At 52.2% G+C, this 18113-nt stretch overlaps 3 protein-coding genes and 3 non-coding genes across 6 annotated transcripts; 2 read left to right on the top strand and 4 right to left on the bottom strand.

Moving 5' to 3' along the window:
* Window positions 1-5054: 5054 nt before the first annotated feature.
* BBK36DRAFT_21402 (hypothetical protein) lies at window positions 5055-5858 on the bottom strand (the record flags this gene model as incomplete). Its single annotated transcript, XM_024897915.1, has 1 exon — window positions 5055-5858. The coding sequence occupies one exon, from the start codon at window positions 5856-5858 to the stop codon at window positions 5055-5057; it is 804 nt and encodes a 267-aa protein (XP_024747970.1).
* Window positions 5859-9190: 3332 nt separating this feature from the next.
* Window positions 9191-11045, bottom strand: BBK36DRAFT_140909 (glycoside hydrolase family 47 protein; the record flags this gene model as incomplete). The annotated part of the gene is made up of 3 exons (XM_024897476.1): window positions 9191-9311; window positions 9393-9639; window positions 9703-11045. The coding sequence occupies 3 exons, from the start codon at window positions 11043-11045 to the stop codon at window positions 9192-9194; spliced, it is 1710 nt and encodes a 569-aa protein (XP_024747971.1).
* A 952-nt stretch (window positions 11046-11997) lies between these two features.
* Window positions 11998-15680, bottom strand: BBK36DRAFT_1176956 (thioredoxin-domain-containing protein; the record flags this gene model as incomplete). Its single annotated transcript, XM_024896037.1, has 4 exons — window positions 11998-14331; window positions 14923-15032; window positions 15108-15518; window positions 15602-15680. The coding sequence occupies 4 exons, from the start codon at window positions 15678-15680 to the stop codon at window positions 11998-12000; spliced, it is 2934 nt and encodes a 977-aa protein (XP_024747972.1).
* Window positions 15681-16319: 639 nt separating this feature from the next.
* BBK36DRAFT_t133 lies at window positions 16320-16427 on the bottom strand. The gene has a single exon. It is a non-coding gene; the product is annotated as a tRNA-Leu (tRNA).
* Window positions 16428-17727: 1300 nt separating this feature from the next.
* Window positions 17728-17799, top strand: BBK36DRAFT_t120. Its single transcript has one exon. It is a non-coding gene; the product is annotated as a tRNA-Cys (tRNA).
* A 98-nt stretch (window positions 17800-17897) lies between these two features.
* BBK36DRAFT_t121 lies at window positions 17898-17969 on the top strand. The gene has a single exon. It is a non-coding gene; the product is annotated as a tRNA-Cys (tRNA).
* Window positions 17970-18113: the final 144 nt, after the last annotated feature.

The following is an 18113-nucleotide window of genomic DNA, read 5'->3' on the forward strand; positions in this document are numbered from 1 at the left end:
TCACCAGTCAGGGTCCCTCCCGACAGCCCGAAGCCCCAACGCCGAACACCCGACGAGCCCTTTTTCAGTTCCTCATTAGGAACCAATGGAGGCATTAGAAATAGCCCCATATCCTGGATCTTCCCAATCGAATATTCGCGCTTCTCCAATGGCTGGTTGTGTGATTACCTTGTTTGAAGCTGGAGAAATGATCAATCTGCCACCAAGTTGACGCCATTTCCCACATGTGGGGCCGCTATCGGAAAGATAAGCCCAAGAATGGTTTGCGAACACTTTTTTTATTATTATCGTTTGGTGACTGTTTGAAGCGTGAGGGGAGATGAAGCATCTCCGAGGCATTCATTCTGCGTAGGGTGCTTATCACATGCAGATAAACAGATGTACATGACTGCCAGCGTCTACATATATACTAACAAAAGACATCTCCGGCATCTTGTTTGGGCAGTGCTGCTTATCGGATTGACAGACGGTGAGCCTTGATATCCAATATAGACATCTCCGAGGCAACTTGTCGTCATGCTCATGCTCATTTCATGCCCTACGGGCCAGGCAAGCCACAGGTCATACAAAAGCCTATACTTTGCTTATTTCACAATCCCCAAATCCTGAATATCCATCACAAGACAAGTACGACGTGCTTATAGTAAGAATGGAGAAGAGGAGACTCTGAACGGTGGAGCTTCACGATGCCCCTAATCACAGCGCAACATCCCTTTATATCCATCAATCACCGGCCATTTGACAGATTGATATCTATTCACCAGCTTGGCCTATGTTAAACACCTTGCATTAGCCTCCAGCTAGTAACTGGTATCATTATAAAGGGAGTGGCAAGGTATCCAGCATCCTAGCACATCCATGTCTATTCCTACTGCTACTTTTTGATATTATTAAGAAGGCTTCTATTGCCTGCTGCTATCGCTATGTTCTTATCGACTTGTTATATGGTTTCATTCCTTGTAGAAAGAGTATATGGAGACTGGCTTTTCGCTCTACATCTATATATAACCTTGAGATGCTGGATAACCAAGTTAGGATGCTGGTTAGCCACACCTTTGTAGTATCTGCCAGTAGTGATGAGCTATATGTTAAATGCCCGCGTTCGCTCAATCGCCGGCAACGGATACTTTGATATCACTTGAAGCAAGCCGAGGAGTATTATGAAAAGGAAACCTTCCCAGATCTACACCACCGCGTCGTTTGATGGGGTCCTCAGAAGGCCGCAAAGCCCCTTGACTTCGACTGGCCAGGTGAAGTCAGCCAGCCCGACAACGAATGGTGGAACGGAACATGTCATCCGGGCTGATCAGCTGACGAGCGGCCAGACTGATACATCAGGACGACATTGACCGACTGGTGTAGACGACTGCATGATTGTGAAAGCAGTGCATAATGCTGAGCCCTGATTGGTCGCTGTCAGAAGCGAGGCAACCGACTGGACAGTTTGGCGCTCTTCAGCCATGCTTCCGTGTGGAATGGAAAGGCCACCGGCTCCAATCCTTGGAACGCTTTCATGCTGGGTTCAAAGAGTGCTCTGAGTGTCGATGTAGTCAGCTGGGCGGCCCGAGTCACGACAAGCGTTGCTCTGCAGTCTGCGCAGTGTCCCAGCGGTTACACCTTGGCGTAGGCACACCTTGCCAGGGACCCCATGCTTATATACTTGCCGATACTCCCATCTTTCCAGCTGGAGTATTGTTCTTATTGTCAGGTAGAGACTCTCGTTCTCTTGCTTCTATCTATTGCCATGTGGGAGAACGGCAGTTCGCAGCCAACATCACGGCGTGAAGTGATCGCCCATCGTCTTGAGGAAAGCAGCCTCATCCGTTAGAGTCCCTAGCTTCAGTTTTGCCAGCTCCTCAGTCCCGCGTAATTCCACTTGTCAAAATCCGGCGCAACTCGACTTTTGTCTGGCCCCTCGCAATGTACGCACATCCAGAACAGAAAGCTAGAAGGACAACTCCAGATCGTGCATGAACGAATATTGCTCTCCTAACAGAGCTCCGATAGCCATGAAGGCCCTCGTGCCAGTCTTGCTCTTTGCTCTAGAAGCACTGTCATGCTGCTCTCTAATAGCGAGATTAAGGTTAATTAGGAATGACGGCCAGGAGGGATTGCCCTTGTCCTTATTGGTCATTAAGTTGTTGATAGATATGTCTCTGTACAGGAACCCAGCCTTGTGCAGAGACTCGTGTCCCTCAATGCAGCCTGCGAGCGCCGCCAGAAGAGCTGACTGCGAGCTTTCCCTATAGATAGGCTTTCAGTCATCGTGAATGATGACACGCCCATGCACTCGAATTGACAGCGGCTCCTTGCTTAGCTTGGTGGACGTCGTTGAGCAGGATCGCTTGCTGGGCGGTATAGGCGCACCGATCTGGCTCAACGATTCGCCTGAGACCAGTAATGCTTCTGCTTCTGCTTCTGCTTCTGCCTCTGCCTATTTTGGTACCTGCTGCACCAGAATCGAGGATCTCCTGGCTTGAAAGTTGATTGCCTCTGTGACGTTCAGGTCACCTCGAACATTGGTCATAATATCGTAGATTTAAAACGGGCCATGGAAAGTCTCGTGATGATAGTACCGAGCCACACTCACCACCCCTTTCTTAGTAGCCTTTTGGAGCAGCCCGCCCTCTTCCTCGCGCTCAATATACTGCCACGAATCCTTGACAACAAGCGGCGTTTGTGGGTCGTCTTCACGAATGGCCCTCCAGCAGGTGGTCGCCCGACCGGAGATACAGGTGCACGTTGCATCAGCTTGTCAAGAATAAGTCACTCCGTTTCGTTGAATCCGGAGAATCCGTCGGCCGGCCTCGGTAGTGATAGTCGGGTCAAAGCCTAGATGCTCCTCGTCCATCCAAAGGAATCCAATAATCGTGGACACAAACTGCAGTCCGTCCTTATTGATGTCAAATTGTTATGATGCGATCCCTCCAAGACGGGTCAAATTCCTAGATTCTCATCAGAACCCGCAGAGTGTGAAGCCTAGGACAAAGCGACGTGTGTCCTGAGCCGCAAGGACCTCCCTGACATACCTCGCTAGATCACGCCATGTTCTGGATACGATGTCGGCTGACGGGTTGCTCTTCAGTTCACCTGGCACAAGTACCTACGACCATCTGGAGTATTGTTAAGAAGGGCGATAGTTAACAAATGCTTGATTCAGGGAAAGTCTAGGTTGAAAGTCGACTTCGCTGGAGTTGACCGATGAGATAAGTCTCGATAAGTCGACAAAAAAAAAAAAGAAAAGAAAAAAAAAATTAATAATAATAATAATAATAATTTTTCGCCGTTCCCCCGCGCAGGAAGCAGACGGGATGCTCGAAGGGCTTGCAGTGCGACGAGGAGGTCGAGGGGTGAGATCTCGAAGCTGATTTAACGCGCCTGGCTGGCCATCCAGGCTTCTATCTTTGCAAAGCGACCGGAAGGAGGCGCGAAATGCATCGAGGCCACGTCCGATAGGGTTTTCGTCGATGATTTTCGCCTGATCCGTCATTTGCGACAGACGTGGCGTCGTCAGGAGACAACGGCACAGGACATTTGAATAAACATCATACCTACACCTCAGTGTCCTGGTTAGAGTAGGAATGAGGTCGCGCTCTGACGTGATGGCGCCGCATTAACCAGCTAGACACCAAGCTACTCTGATCTAGCCAAGAAACCGGCTCTATTAGGCTTAGATCTATTAAATTGAAGTGCTATAGATTGAAATACATTCGACAGAGACAGATTTATATAGTAATAAATAGATGTATTTTATAGAGATCTAGTATTAATTAAATAGTAGTATTTTATTTTAATGATAAATATTGCTTGTTGTAATAGTGTGAAGGGGTGCACCACTGCGCCAATAGACCAAAAGATCCGTCAGTGCTAGCAACACATGCTAGGCACTGCCCCTTACAACAGCTTAGAAGGCCTATGGCCACGGGCTCGCGGGCCCCGTTACACTTGTTTAAAACCTCTTCCTTAGAGCCAGTCTGCGGTAGAGAAGAATGGAAGAGAAGAACTGTGTTAAGGGATAGGATGTCGCCCATCAGAATAATCAAGAACGGACTTCAATCAGTATAAACGGGCCAGGAGTGTAACAGCCACGAGGTCTTGATGTACGTCTGTCTCAAACCGTCTCGGTAACCTGGGCTGATTACCTGACGAGCTTTTCATCCAGTCAGCTTGGTCGTATTTACATGGAAGCCATCCTTTCCTGTTCCTGACATGGTACCAGGCAAGTCACGCTTCCTGTTGCAGATGCTCATCTTCAACCCTATGCATCATGTCCTTCCATGTCTGTTGCTCCCCTCGGAACCCTTTCTGTATCCTGTGTTCGCCTACTTCTCAAAAACACCGCTTTTCATCGTTCCATCGCACCGCGATTTAGCAGTCAACCAGCATCCGCTTGACTGTCGGCACAGCCGTGATAGACGCATAGCCCTCGCCACTCTATATGTCCCTTGAGACATGCCCCCTTGGGACGGCTTTGCCCGAGAGATCCCGCCTCTGTCCTATGGAGTTTATCCTTGGATGAAGCACAGCTTTTACATCATCCCGATAACAGCGGATGGCCGTAAACGCGGCGGTAATGCTTGCTCTCAATGCTCTGTGCGCATTCAGAGCACAGGCAAATCCGAGGCATGTCTCCAGAGATGTCGCTCTGGGTCGAGTAAAGTATTCTTCGTAAAGAATCACTTCGCTTCGCACTAAAGATAAAAAGGTCATGGAATATTAAAAGTCGAACCTGTGACTCGCGTTAGATCTTTACAGCTCTCAATACTATCCAAAAGTTGGGAAAGGGTTAGCAGGGGCGTACTCACCATCCATGCAGTGTGTTTTCCCACCACATGTGTTATATGTGCTTGGTGGAGAAAAGAAGGAGAAATGATTGCGTTCCCTTTGGAGAACGACTCAGATATCGTCATTAAATGCTTATGGTTGTTCCTTCGCCTGCTCCATGCCTGGAGTAAGGGACAGTGCGCGCCGGGTAACTTTTTGATGCCCCAAAAAAATAAAAATAAAGAGAAACAAGAAGAACATGAAAACATGACATGAAAGACGGCCGCCTATCATCCCATGTACGCATCTTCCGAAGGCATCACCGTCGTCTGGAGAGAGTGCATGCGAATGCCGTCTACGACGCTATCGCTGCTGCCGATGCTACTGACGCTGCCGATGCTGTTCAGGCGCCGCTGCTCGCTGTTGCGCACGAGCTTCTGCACGTAGCCCTTGGCCTCGCTCTCGACCCAGCGGTCAATGTTGGGGTCGTTGCAGTCGGTGTGGTGGATCAGATGGCTCTTGACCTGGCCGAGCTCCTGGCGGAGGCGCTGGTACTCGAGGTGGAGGTCGGTGTTGCGCGCCTCGAGGGCCGCCTTTATCTCCTTGAGCTCGTCGACCTTTTCCTTCTTCTTCTGCCGGCACTTTGAGGCGGCGACCCGGTTGCGCTGCTTGATCATGTCCCTCTTTTCTGTCTCGCTGCAGCGGCGTCGGCGACCCTTTCTACCCTTAGTGTTTGTTGTGGTCTTTGGCGCCTTCTTTTCTGTGCCGCTGGTGCCGCCCTCGGAGAGTCCTGCGAAAATGGACGTGTTTCCGGGCGATTCGTCCATGTCGAGGATGTCTTCCAATGGGGACAGTGGGGAGCCGAAGTCGTGTTCAGTCTTGCGCAAGGGAGACACGAGAGAGGCTGAATCGCTCTGGAACTCGGTTTCCATCATGCCCATGTCCTGCACGAGCGGTGGAAAGTCCTCGAACAAAGAGCTCCACGAGCCGAACGATGTTGGCAGGGGATAGTGCATGTTTCCAGCGGTGGTTCCAGGGTCCATCATCTGGAGCCGCGGGTCGATGAGAGCGGCCATGACATTGTGGGAGTCCATATTGCGCGTTGTTTCTTGGGATGCTTGGATTGTACTTGTAGACTTGCGCCGGAGGTTCCAATGCGGGCAGAGTCCGTTTGAGATAGATGTATTGACAAACGGCAGTGCCGGTTGAAGCAAATCTGTTTCCGGCCTCGGATATGTGTACGAACGTCGTGGCCTGGAGAGGTCTGGTGTTGTTATATCGAGGATGCAGATGAGATGCTCCGGGACATGGACAGAGCAAAGGGCTGAAAAGAGAACGTCCTGCGTAGGTACTATCGGTGTCTGTTGGAGACCGTCGAGTAATATGTACTGGGGAAGGTAATGGACGCTGTGAGATGAGTGAATGGTGCTTGGTTGACCACTACTAAGGTAGGTAGACACGTGTATCGTCCCGTGTGTGATGGATGAATATCAGGTGGGGAGAATAGCTCCGGCACAGAGATGGCGATCATTTATATACAGGTACTACCGGATCTGGAGAACCTTTCAATGGGGAAACACGCAAACCTGCTTCTTTCTCGGATTGCTCATGGCCAAGCTCCACCACTAGTTCATGTACCATTAACTGGCGGCGTGTACTCCGTATGGAGGCGGTACATGTGCAACCCTTCCTCTCGCTGTCGTCAGACGCCGGCAAACGGGGGACGCAGCTCTGCCTAGTTTTGGCGTTTGCAGTCGCACTTGTTTGGCCCAGGAACGGGCCCCATTTTGATCTGGGTTAGCGAAAACTGCCTGCTTCCATCTCCTCCAACTGGTGCACCCGTGTGGCGATCCAGGTATTCGGCATTGTGCGATGTCGAGATGGATGGGGAGTGAGAGGCTCTGGTGGGCTCTCGTGGTCACCATCAACTGCAACTCGTTCTGCTGTCTCATTGCAGCGATTTGGATTCGTCTATATGAATCGTCTTGGTAAATTCACAAATGATTTCCCTTCGATGAGTACCTGCATCAGCGAGCCGTGTGCCGTGCAGCAAACAAGATTGGCGGCATCACGACTGTTAAAGAGCGCTGGCACAAGCAGCTTGCACCGCCACAGACGCTTGGCCCATATGGCCTTGTATAGCCGTACCCACCAGCCACAGCCGACTCATGCCGGCTACGTCACCAGCCCAAACCCCTCGAGATCACCATCTGCGCCCGGGTGTTGCGCCTACGCTGATTGGCCAATTCGCTGCGGCTTTGAGTTTCTTGCCTCCGTGCGCAGTAACAGTTTTGTGACGTCTTCAATTGATGGGCAGCAAGAATCGCCCAGAAGAGGCTGCTGTGGTGCATATGAGTATGACCCAGCAGCCGCTGTGAGTGGCTTCGGCGCAAGCAGCTCTCCACACAGTTCGAACCTAAAGCTCCGGCCGCTGGAACTTGGTGTTCCAGGCAGATTGACACCGTGACATTCGCCTTCGAACAACAGCATGGACACAGTCTGCGCAACGAGCAAAAGCGCCTTCGCCCTGACGTCAGCCCGTGCGGGATGAGAGAGGGAGAATTCCAGCTCTGCGGCATTGGAACCTGGATACTGCTGTTGGTACTTCGTACTAGGTATGCCGTCGCACAAGCCATACAATCAGGCACGCGCTACCAACTCGTCGAAAATTCAGAGACGGACGATGTTCGATTCGATAGACTGACTAGAGCTGCCAGTCTGCCGGCGGTTCTGGTAAGCTGGATTTGCTGGAGACAGCGAAAGGGCTGCTGCTCGGTGTCTGACGGAGTCTATGCCATGCCCACCCCCTAACCTGCCTGCCCGGACCCGGAAACCGAGAATCCCTATGGGAGGGGCATAGAAGCAGGAGGCAATGGTCCACTTATCATTGACGAAAGGGGATAGAGACACATGCGTTCTACTTGGCACGACAGCGTCAACCAAAAATGTTTCTATGATACTACGGAGTACCTATACTCCAATCTTTTCAAAGGATTCGAGACGTTAGCAATGGCGTGCTATAGAACGGCGATGTGCAGTGACGTGTCAAGTCAACTAACTACAAAGGCGATTTGCTGAAATCGCGGGATGGACACAAACGCAATCAAGAAGAAAGAGCACAGCGAGCACGAAGTGAGCGTGGCCTCCATGCCGGTATCATCACCAGGCTTCACCGTCCAGTACTCGGTAGTACATGGGACATCTTATACGCCTCCTCGTCAGCGAATTTTCTTACTTGGACAGCAGAGAAAACTCCCTCCGCCAGCGAAATGCTTCGCCGGATGATGCGTTCTGTCGTCACTGAACTTGCAATGAGCATTCGGGAGGAAGCTCCAAAACCCAATCAGGCGTACCGAGGACGACGTCCGGCATCTCGTCTGAGAGCGCTTAAACGGCTCTAACGACCAGAAACTCCTCGTCTGTTTTTAACCGGTCGAGCTGTTGTCATATAGGGCATAGCTTTTATTCTCGTCTGTGAGTATCTTCTGCCTGGAATGATGCTTTTCTACCTTTTCTGCGAGCAATTGGCACAAGGAGGAGCTCCGCATGCACCTAATCGTCACGGACCATGGCATCGAGACAAATCGTGAAGGTGTGTGGAGATGGCGTAGACGAGCTTGCTTCAATCGTGCTATTTCCGAGGCCTTTTGTGTTGTTCTGCTTTCTCAAAGCTCTCTCGATCTTACTCGATCCAGCCAATCCAGGCTTTTCGAGAAGCTCCCGTGTGCAGATATCAACACTGGAAGACGGCCTTCCAAAACCGTCGTCAACAACTTTGCTGATCTGGAGGTCCTAAACGGCCCGAATTTTGAGCAATTGCTCACACATCTGCCCAAGGAGAGCTCTCTCCCAACTACTGCAGGATCGGAGAGACGCTGAACATTGTCAATTGGCCACCCGTGAGCTGTACCAACATGAGGTACCTACTGTATCTCAGCTAACTTCTGTCTGATCCAATAATGAAACTGCCAAAAAGGAACTCCATTGAGGTTGGCGCGCCCTGTTGCTCGATTATCTCGAGGCCCAAAAGGACTCGCAACTTCAGACTTTATGATCCCTGTTGACGAGCCTGCTATTGCAACTAAGTACAAAGTCGGCAGATAAACCAGAAATCCGCCTGTGTAACTCGATCAAGTATTGATTGGCGTGTTTGATTCTCGCAACTTAGATATCATTGATCGTCGCTCGCAAGTCGATTGATTGGCCACCGGAAACTCCTCCATAACCGAGTAGGCCTCCACCACAAGGTGTTTTCACATGGCTGCAGTAGTATCCATGACACTTGATTGCGTTGAGGAAGACATACAAGTACATGTAAGCCCGCCTGTATGATTACAAGCGTCAGTGTCATGTATTATTCTGCTTGTTGGCGCTGACGGGAGATAGCCAAGGTCTCATACTGTTTAGTGTACGTCCTTTTGCCCAATTCATCCCGTAAGCTTGAATGGGTGAGCCTCGGTATTGAGCACATAGTCGTCCAAGCTGATGATATCCGGCGTCGTAAACACAAGGTAAAAGTATTTCAACGTCTCAGCGAGCCAGAAGCTCTATATGCCAGCAAGATGGGGCCGCTGTCAGTCTACAGAAGGAGAAAAAAAGAGATTTCTTTAGAAAGAAATATTGCTCACCTCCATATAGTCCTCCTGAGGCAGCTCCTCAGCCGCTGTCGTGACGTCCAGCACTGCGGCATTCGCATACTGCGTCCTGGTCCCCTTGTCAACAGCAGTAAACATGTCCCACGCAGCGTCTTGGAATTCTCGCCGTCCTGTGATCCGGTACGAGTAAAAGACGCTCTCAATGGCCTCTGGTCTCAGAAGATATCGTGGGTCCTTGGCACTGGTGAAGCCCTTGGGTAGATGGGGTTCCCACTCCGGCCTCTTGTCACGCTCCTGCAGCCAGTATTCCTCATCCCAAGGGCAGTGAGAGCGGTTCCTGCACGGTGCCATATCGAGCCTCTCGGGCATCATGCCGGTGGGGAAGGCCCGGTACGCGTAGACGCAGCCGTTGGTCAGTTTGATGCCGGTGTCGACATCGTCCGTCCGGCCAAAGAGTTTGCCTGCCAGGCCAAACATGCCCCCCACGAAACAGGCCAGGTGCTCTGTCTCGGGATCCAGCACCGGCTCTCCTCCATCGTTGATGTTGACGTTTCCGGGCATGAGGATGTCGTCGTCGTCGTCCTCCTCCTCCGGCAGCATGGGACGGAACAGAAAGTGTCGATCCGCCGCCTGCAGAAACGTCCTGGACATGGTCTCGTACTGGGGCTCGCCGCCGCCCAGCAGCTGATGCATCTTGGGCAGATACTCATACAGCGAGTCTGCGCAGCCGCCGAGCGTGAAAGCGCTGCCGCTGACGACATCCTTGGCCTTCATGTGGACATTCATCGGCCAGACCCCCGGAAGGCTCGTCTTGTTCTGGCCCTGGTAGAAGACGTCCATGACCTGCGACACGGCGCTGTAGTATTTCGGGTCGCCCGTGACCTGGGACAGGTGCGCCAGCTCGAGGGACAGCGTGCCCGGCGACGCTGACACGACGGAGCCTTCGACGAGCAGCCCTTCTCCCGACTGGGCAGAGTAAAAGTTGAGGAAGTCGACAGGCATGCCGTTCTTCGTGTTGAAGCCGGCATAGATGAGGTCCCCCAGCTCGACGGCCTTGTCCAGCAGCAGCTCCCTGCCGCTGAGATCGTACGCCGCCAGCAGGCCCCCGAGATAGCGAATGTTGGTCTCAAAGATGTTGACGCGGCTGCTCGTCGAAGAGCCAAAGTCAATCTCCGCCACCGCCGCCACCGCCTCGTCGAACTCGTCCCGCAAGCCCATGATCCAGAGCGTGTCCAGGGAGTCGACGAGCGTCGCCGCCCAGCCCGAGAACTGCTCCCTCGCGCCGCCGCTGATGGGGAGCAGGGCGTCCTGCTTCCAGGCGAACGTCTTGTAGCCTCGCCATGCCCGCTGGAAGACTTGCCTGACCGCGAGGAGCCTCTCGGTGCGCTTCTTGGCGGCGGCTGGTGATTCGGGCTTGAATTGGTGCTGGATGCGGGGGAGGGGTTTGCGTTGACGGGGCAGCTGGGTGTTGTTGTTTGGAGGATAGCGGAAAGTGATGCTGCTCCAGTCGAAGCTCGACTTGAATTTGGGATACTGCCCGGGAGACGCGCCGTGATTCATGAAATGCTCAAGGCGGCACCATTCCGATGTTGGCGCCCGGGATAAGAGTCCGAGGTGCCATATGGTGAGGATGGCGAGCGTCAGGAGGATGCTATTCCGGATGACTCGTGGGCGGCCGGCAAACATTGCGAAGAAATTTCACGGCGAGGCGCGACGACGCTCTTCCTCAAACATTCCTAGACAGGATAGACACGGGCGAAAAGAATGGGTGTAACTTGAGACGTGGAGAGATTGCTTGGGGGCTGTTCAGACAAAAGGGAGAGACATGCCCCAAGTTAACGTGTTGTCCCAGACTCTCCCTTCCACGGCGCATAAAATCAAGTACGTGGTATAGAAAAGAAGCATCAACAAGCTTTGATCTACGACTTGTTGGACGCGTTTATATGTTAGACAGCTGGGTTGTTTCGTGTCGAGTTGCTTGATCTCGCTTAGACAGGACGTCTTGCATAGCTGTTTCCGACCGACGAGGTTCCAGACCGTCGAGCCTCCTTTTTCTTTGCCACGGCAGGGAGCTTCCCCAATCAGGGAAATCACTATCGAATGAAGATCGTGCCTATTTATACAGATATTCTATTGGCGAATGAATAATGTGTCTTTGAGAGTGTAGCCTAAATAAAGAACGCGGCTATATTGGCAGTTCTTGGTTTGCTTTGTTGGCCGGCTGTGATGCTGCATTTTCATCGAACGGATAATATTACTGTCGCTAATTCGTCCATGATGGCGAGAGATGTTTTTTGTTTTGTGACTTTACTGCATTTATGCGGCGGCACAACTGTGAGCTTGGCTTCCGGTATGCTTAATTTACTCCGTTACAGGGGACTGAAGATCTTTATTTCAGCTCGGGAAGATCCCGCCTATCACGGAAACGATGGGCTGAAATAAGGGTCCTTCACCCTCGGATTCCCTAAAATAACCCGTCGTGGGAGAACATCCATATTGTACACGTATGCAGCAATACAAGAAACTTTATGTCATTCTATAACGCTTTAACGAGCCGTAAAATCTCATATGCGCCAGTGCTTGGGCCTAATGTACAGTTTCCTCCAATGTTATACAATATCTTTTCGCGCATATCCTCTCACCTCCTCTTACGCTCCTCCTCTTCTTCGAACCTCAGCTCCTCCTCAACCTCTCCATCCATCTCCCTCTCAATCTCCCTCTCCTCGAGGTCCTCCGCCTCCAAAATCTCCTTGATCAGATCCGTCTGCCTATCGCGCTTCCCCTTCGACCGGCGCTCCTTTCGCGCATTCTTCTCGTTGGCCGACAGCCGCCCTCCGTCCATTGTGATCTCGACCTTGCGAGGCTTCTTGCCGCCCTCTGCTCGCTTCCCTCCATCGTCTACTCCGCTGCCGACTCGCACGCTGCGAGCGACCTTGGTCTTGGCCCCGAGAGCCCAGAGGTCGCCCCAGTGGGACTTGCGGGCGTCGTGGTAGGCGAGCTTGCTGAAGCTCTTGGGGACCGTCCAGCGTTCAATCTTGCCTTCGGGCGTGCAGACGTCGAGCGTGACGTGGCCTTTGCGCTTCAGCGGAGGCAGAACCATTCTCGGCAGGGTTTGCATATCCGGGCTCTCCTGAGAATGTTCGTATCCCGCAAAGGCCTGCTCGGTAGCCTTCCATCCGGGACGCTGGTCTGCCTTTAGGTGGCCACGCTGGATCGCCACATAGCTGAACTCGACGTCGCCCTGAGTATTTGAGCTGTTGCCCAGCATCTTGGTGTAGAAGGTGGGCCGAGTAAAGCGCTGGTTGAAGTAGCAGTAATCTTTTCGGCCCTTGCTCTTGCCGGCCTCTTTGTACATGGGGCACGTTCCGTGGTTGGTGCACGGCGCGATGATGTGGCCGGCTTCTCGCTCTCTATGGAATGCCGGATTCAGTTCTTCCGCCGCGATGCCGGGCTCGCCGTTCTGAGGCAGGAGGAATTGCTTGAGCAACGTGTCTCTGACATGTGCGACAGCTTCGAATCCTCGGGGATGGGCTTTCTCGATCACGATAAGCACGCCACCGTCCTTGTTGAGAAGAGTCCACAGGTTGTTCAGGATGGCCTGGCGGTAGTGATCCTGCTTCTCCTTCAAGAAAAGATGAGAAGCGATGATGAGGTCGTAGCTTTTCCGCGGCTGCGGTTTGTCGCCGGCATCGAGATGCTCGCCCTGCGTTTCTCCAGAGTGTTCGTAATCAGGCAGCCGAGGCAGAAACGTTGTATTGTGGAGGAAGCTCTTCAGCCGGTGACGCAGACGATCCGAGCCGGTGATGACGGTTTTCCTTCCGGGAGGCTGCAAACCCTTCACCTCGCCCTTTTCCCGTAGTAGGTCCCATTCTGCGTTGAGTATCTGCTCCCATGCCACAAGGCCGGCTCCGCCAGCTCCGGCATCCAGGACACTCAACCCTGCGTTTTCACTCCTTTTCAGCCGCTCTTGAATCCAGTCGCTGCCCAACCGCCTCCGCACTTCTCGTAAGACCGACGTGACCGACGCATAAGCAGGAGGGAGGAAGCCGGCGAGGAACGCATCGGCCTCAATCTCCGTCATGTGTCGTTGATCAGGGGGCAGGCCGACGCCGCCCATCTGCCCGTTCTTCTTCCCTTCAGGCGTGGACGGTGAAGTTGGTAGTCCTGGGCCGCCGAATGCGGCTTCGGCAGCGGCCTTGACGTGAGACAGATGGGTTCGGTCCAACAGGTCCCGGATAGGTGTGACGAGTGAGCTTTGAGGGAGTGAGATCTCGACCGGGCTTCCGTGGAACCTGCCCTGCAGGGTGTAGGGATGGAACCGTCGTGCCTCGCCTGAAAGCACCTGCATCTCTGTCCCAGGATCTTGCTCATCAAAGAGGACTTCCTCCTCTTCCATCTCATAAGCCTCCTGCTCTGCTTCGGCTTCTGCCCTCGCTGCTGCAATCTCATCCTCCATTTGCTTCTTCTGAGCGGCCTTGAAATCCTGCATCAGCCTCTGCAGCGCCTCATGCTCCCTTGGGTTTCTGGCGACGGCATCGATGTAAGTTGATGACTCCTCGACTGCCTCCACGGCAGAGTCAGATGCCGACAGCTGTTCCCTTGAAGGCTCCTCTACCTCCCCATCCGCGAAGGGTAGTCTGTAGATGACTTCTTCGAAGCCTCCGTCTTCCAACTCTCTCAGCAGCGTCCCTTCATCGCTTAACCGTGTCACCTCTTCCATGTCCGCATGCGTCGGGATGCCGACATCTTCTGGCGCCGTCTCTCGCAGTGGCGGTCCGTAGAGCCGTTCGTACAGCGCATACTCTTCCACGCTGAGATATCCCTTTGGAAGGGTGTCTCGAAAGCGCTGCTTCGCCTCACGAACGACCTTTTCAAGATCCTCTGCAGATTGTTTTGCTGGGATATCTGACGGCTCTTGAAGAGCAGCTTTGGAAGTGGAAAAACATCGTCTGTTTAGTTGAGACGAGCCTCGCTGAATTTGTATGCGTGGGGCAGTCGATCTTGTCAGTGATGCCGGTGAGAATGAAGCATGTCTGGACTGTCTCGACGCCGTGAAGAGATAGGCGTAGCTGCACTTGGGGCAAGCATTCCTGATCCCATTCAACGACAGCATCTTCAATTTTGGCACCGAAATTTTGCAAGGAGAGAAAATGCTCTTCTTCTTCCTGAATAATGGCAGTTCTCAACTTTTTCAAGCTTTCACGGTCACGTGTTTGCCACGATTGTCGATAAGCCTGCATGCGATTCTCGAATCAGCGCTAACAGGCGCACTACAAAGACGAGCTCCATTAGACCGGTTCAGCACGATGGAAGTTGTGCATTTTTTATCTTTCCTTTCAAAGATTGTTCATCTCCTTTTCATAAGAGATATGGGATAGTAATAATAAGCAGGCAACGGCATTGTAGGCATCTCCATTGTATGCCACCTTGGCTGACGCAGTTGTAGAAACGCTCACGCACAGAAACAACACGGCTTGTCCGTCCACCAACCACCACTCATTCGCCTCCGTCGCATCATGAACATCATAAGAATCACAAATCAGCTAGCGTCTTGAATGCCGACCTCTGTTGCTGCGGCCGAGCACTGCCTGCTGGCGCCGGTCCTCCAGCCGCCGCCGGCTTCCCCCGCGGTGGCTGCTGTCTCTTCGGGTTGAACATGGACTGTTCCGCGCCCTTGTACGCATCAATCTGGCCTGCCAGTCAGCAATTCTGCTCCCTTCCCTCCCCCCTACGCTTCCTGTTTGTTACGTGCCGAAAATAAGGACGTCAGATAGAGTCCGACGAGCATCATGACGAGGTTGAGCAGCACGGTCACACTCCAGTGACGCTGGCCGCCAGGGACGGGGCCGTCGCCGCCCAGGGTCCTGCCGGGAGTCTTGAAGACGTCTTCGGCCTTGCCTCCGTCGCCGAGCGCGACGGCCTTTGTGACAGCCTCGGTCAGGGCAGACGGGTTGGCGCCGCGGATGGTCTGGACAGTCGAGCCGTTGTGGAAGATGACGAAGGTGGGCATGGCCGTGACGCCGTTGGTGCGGGCGATGTTGGCCTGGTTGTCGACGTTGACCTTTGCAAAGGCGACCTTGTTCGGGCGCGAGTGCTCCTTGGCGAGGCGCTCGAAGTGAGGCGCGATCATCTTGCAGGGACCGCACCAATCGGCGTAGACTGTCATGGTTTTTCGTTAGCAGTGATGCATCTCTTGAGTCTGTCGCAAGATGGCTCGTCTCAAATCCAGCAAAGTGCCGTACAATCTGCGACCACGACGGAGTTCTTCGAGAGCAGCGACTGCCACTCGCCGTCGGACTGGACATGGATGGGGCCGCTCATGGTGACAATGCGCTCGTAGATGCAGGCAAGGTTGTACTGATGTCCGTGTCTGAGGATTTGCTGCTGCTGTTGGTGGTTGAAGGTGTCGAGTCGGAGCGTGGCCAGGTTGCGCATCTGCCGCTTGTTTGGTTGTTTGCTGAGTAATGCGAGAGGTGCCAGCAGCTGCAACTTTAAGGTATGGCGTAATGCAAGGGCCAAGGCAATCAACGACTACCGCGTTAGGACTAGCTTATGTTGCCTCTCCTGAGTCTCCGGCAGGCAAAGCAAGATGCGCTGAATCAGACACTACAGCATCAAGCTCAGGTGTACTGAAGACATGATAGGTGATATCTATGTTTATTGCACTGGATTTTCTCCATTTCAACTTTTGACTACTGAACTTTCATCTTTGCATCAGGAGACAAAACACCGTCTCGCCAAAGCTTCCCCATCTCTTCAGGAACGGTGTAATACTATTGGTTCGTTGCCCTACCTGCAATCAGAAGGGCAACCCAGCTGTTCCGGTCCAGTTTGTAACCACATCGCAGCAATAAAACAAAACACCAAACCTTTTCTTCTTTGGTGCTTCTGCTTTCCTAGTAACCTTGACCCAGCAGTCTCTCAAATATAGTGTCAGAGTGCAAAAAGGCAAAAAAAGACTGACGGGTGTGGGATTCGAACCCACGCCTCTTGCGAGATGCGAAATCCTTTTGAGGGATCAAGATATTCTCTTGAGTCGCACGTGTTAGACCACTCCACCAACCCGCCTTGGCGTCTATGAAAAAACCGAAAGAAACTCTGGTATAATAAGCTTCACTCTTTTTTGCCCAGCTGAGACACACTGATGCGCCTTGTTCGACGAGAAGGAATGAGGTCTTTACGAGTCCAGCTTTCCTTCATTGTTGCATTATAAATGCAAGCTAGATCATAAGCTATTTGAGTTGAAGAATGGTATCTCACTTTTAAGCAGACGAAGTGGAACGTTGAGTTAACAAGTCGTTGATAGAAAGGCACTTCCTTGGACGACGGAACCTAGATAAATATTGAGTATAATGAAAAGTAAGCATACAATGAATTGCTTCCTCACTGTAGATAACAAAACAACAATCACCAATACATGTCAAATAGAAAAGAGAGCCCAAATCAGAACAGTCTTCTAGAAGGAGTACCCAGTTTTCCCAGTGCCAGCCTCTACTGAGGAGGAGGATTCGTGCAGTTCTTCGTCCAGACTGGCGATGAAGACTCGTCGTTCATTCTGAATGCTGTCAATTTCATTGTCAAGGCAGTTGTCTGGGTCTTCAAGAAGCTCGGCGTCCTCGATGAGGAGGTTGTTGCTGTCTAAAGGTTCCTATCCACATGGGATGGCATCCTCGCCACAACTGACAGCATCACACACCAGTATTAATGCCGCTCTAGACTTTGGACAGAATTTCCTGGACACCATTGAGATCGAGATCAACAATTGGCTCGAGGAGCTCCATGCTGTGCTTAAAGTTCAGCTGCCCATGCTGCGGGAAAACAGTTGCGCCCCCGCATCTGTTTAATCCAAGAGCTTGAAAGAGTCGGTCGTCGCCGAATCCTCTGCTGTTGCCAATGGCACTGATAGATGATGACGAGATCAAGTCGGGCGCTGCGTATAACATGTCAGCCTATTTCTTCCTACGGCGGAGGTACCACTAATGCTATTGTTACTAGCCAGTTTAAAAAAAAGAATTGCGACTTTGACGAGCAGCGCGAATTCGCGGCGGCGTCCTGGGATAACGGGATTGAGAGTGTCATGATATATGCCGGGTTGGCGGTGCAGTAGATTTGCACGTATGGCAGATATGGGTGCGAGATCTACACCTTTGTGGGGGTGTATGGGGTGAGCTTACTTGGAGCAATTATAGCATTGTCAAATCCAATTGTTTTGCTATGCCATTAACAAGTAGGAAACGACGTGAAGCAGTTTGTTTGCATGGTGTAAAGAAGAAGGTTGAAGTCCTCTCTCTGTGACGAAAGCCAGCAATAAGCATCTGGCCGCGTGGATGCTATATAAGCTAATAATAATCGGCGCTATATCACCTAAGGATCGATAGCTCAGTGGTAGAGCGAGAGATTGCAGATCTCTAGGTCACGCGTTCGATCCGCGTTCGGTCCTTTCTTTTTCCCTTTTTTTGCACTTTTTGCTGTTATGTTTTTTGTCCCGTGTCTCATCTTGATGCCTTTATAAGGGCAAATAAATTTGCGCCCACTCAAGGATCGATAGCTCAGTGGTAGAGCGAGAGATTGCAGATCTCTAGGTCACGCGTTCGATCCGCGTTCGGTCCTTTTCTTTTTCGACTTTTTTGGCGGTATGTGATGCCAGCCTCTTTTCGTTGAAAGAGTCTGTAATGCTTCCTTTTTGCTGCGCAGGGGTTGTGGCTGGAGGGATGGTGTCTACTTAGTAGGCGAGATTGTTGTTCTTGTCCGTTT

The sequence above is a fragment of the Trichoderma citrinoviride genome (assembly GCF_003025115.1).
Source record: "Trichoderma citrinoviride strain TUCIM 6016 unplaced genomic scaffold BBK36scaffold_10, whole genome shotgun sequence".
In the NCBI taxonomy this organism is placed as follows: domain Eukaryota; kingdom Fungi; phylum Ascomycota; class Sordariomycetes; order Hypocreales; family Hypocreaceae; genus Trichoderma; species Trichoderma citrinoviride.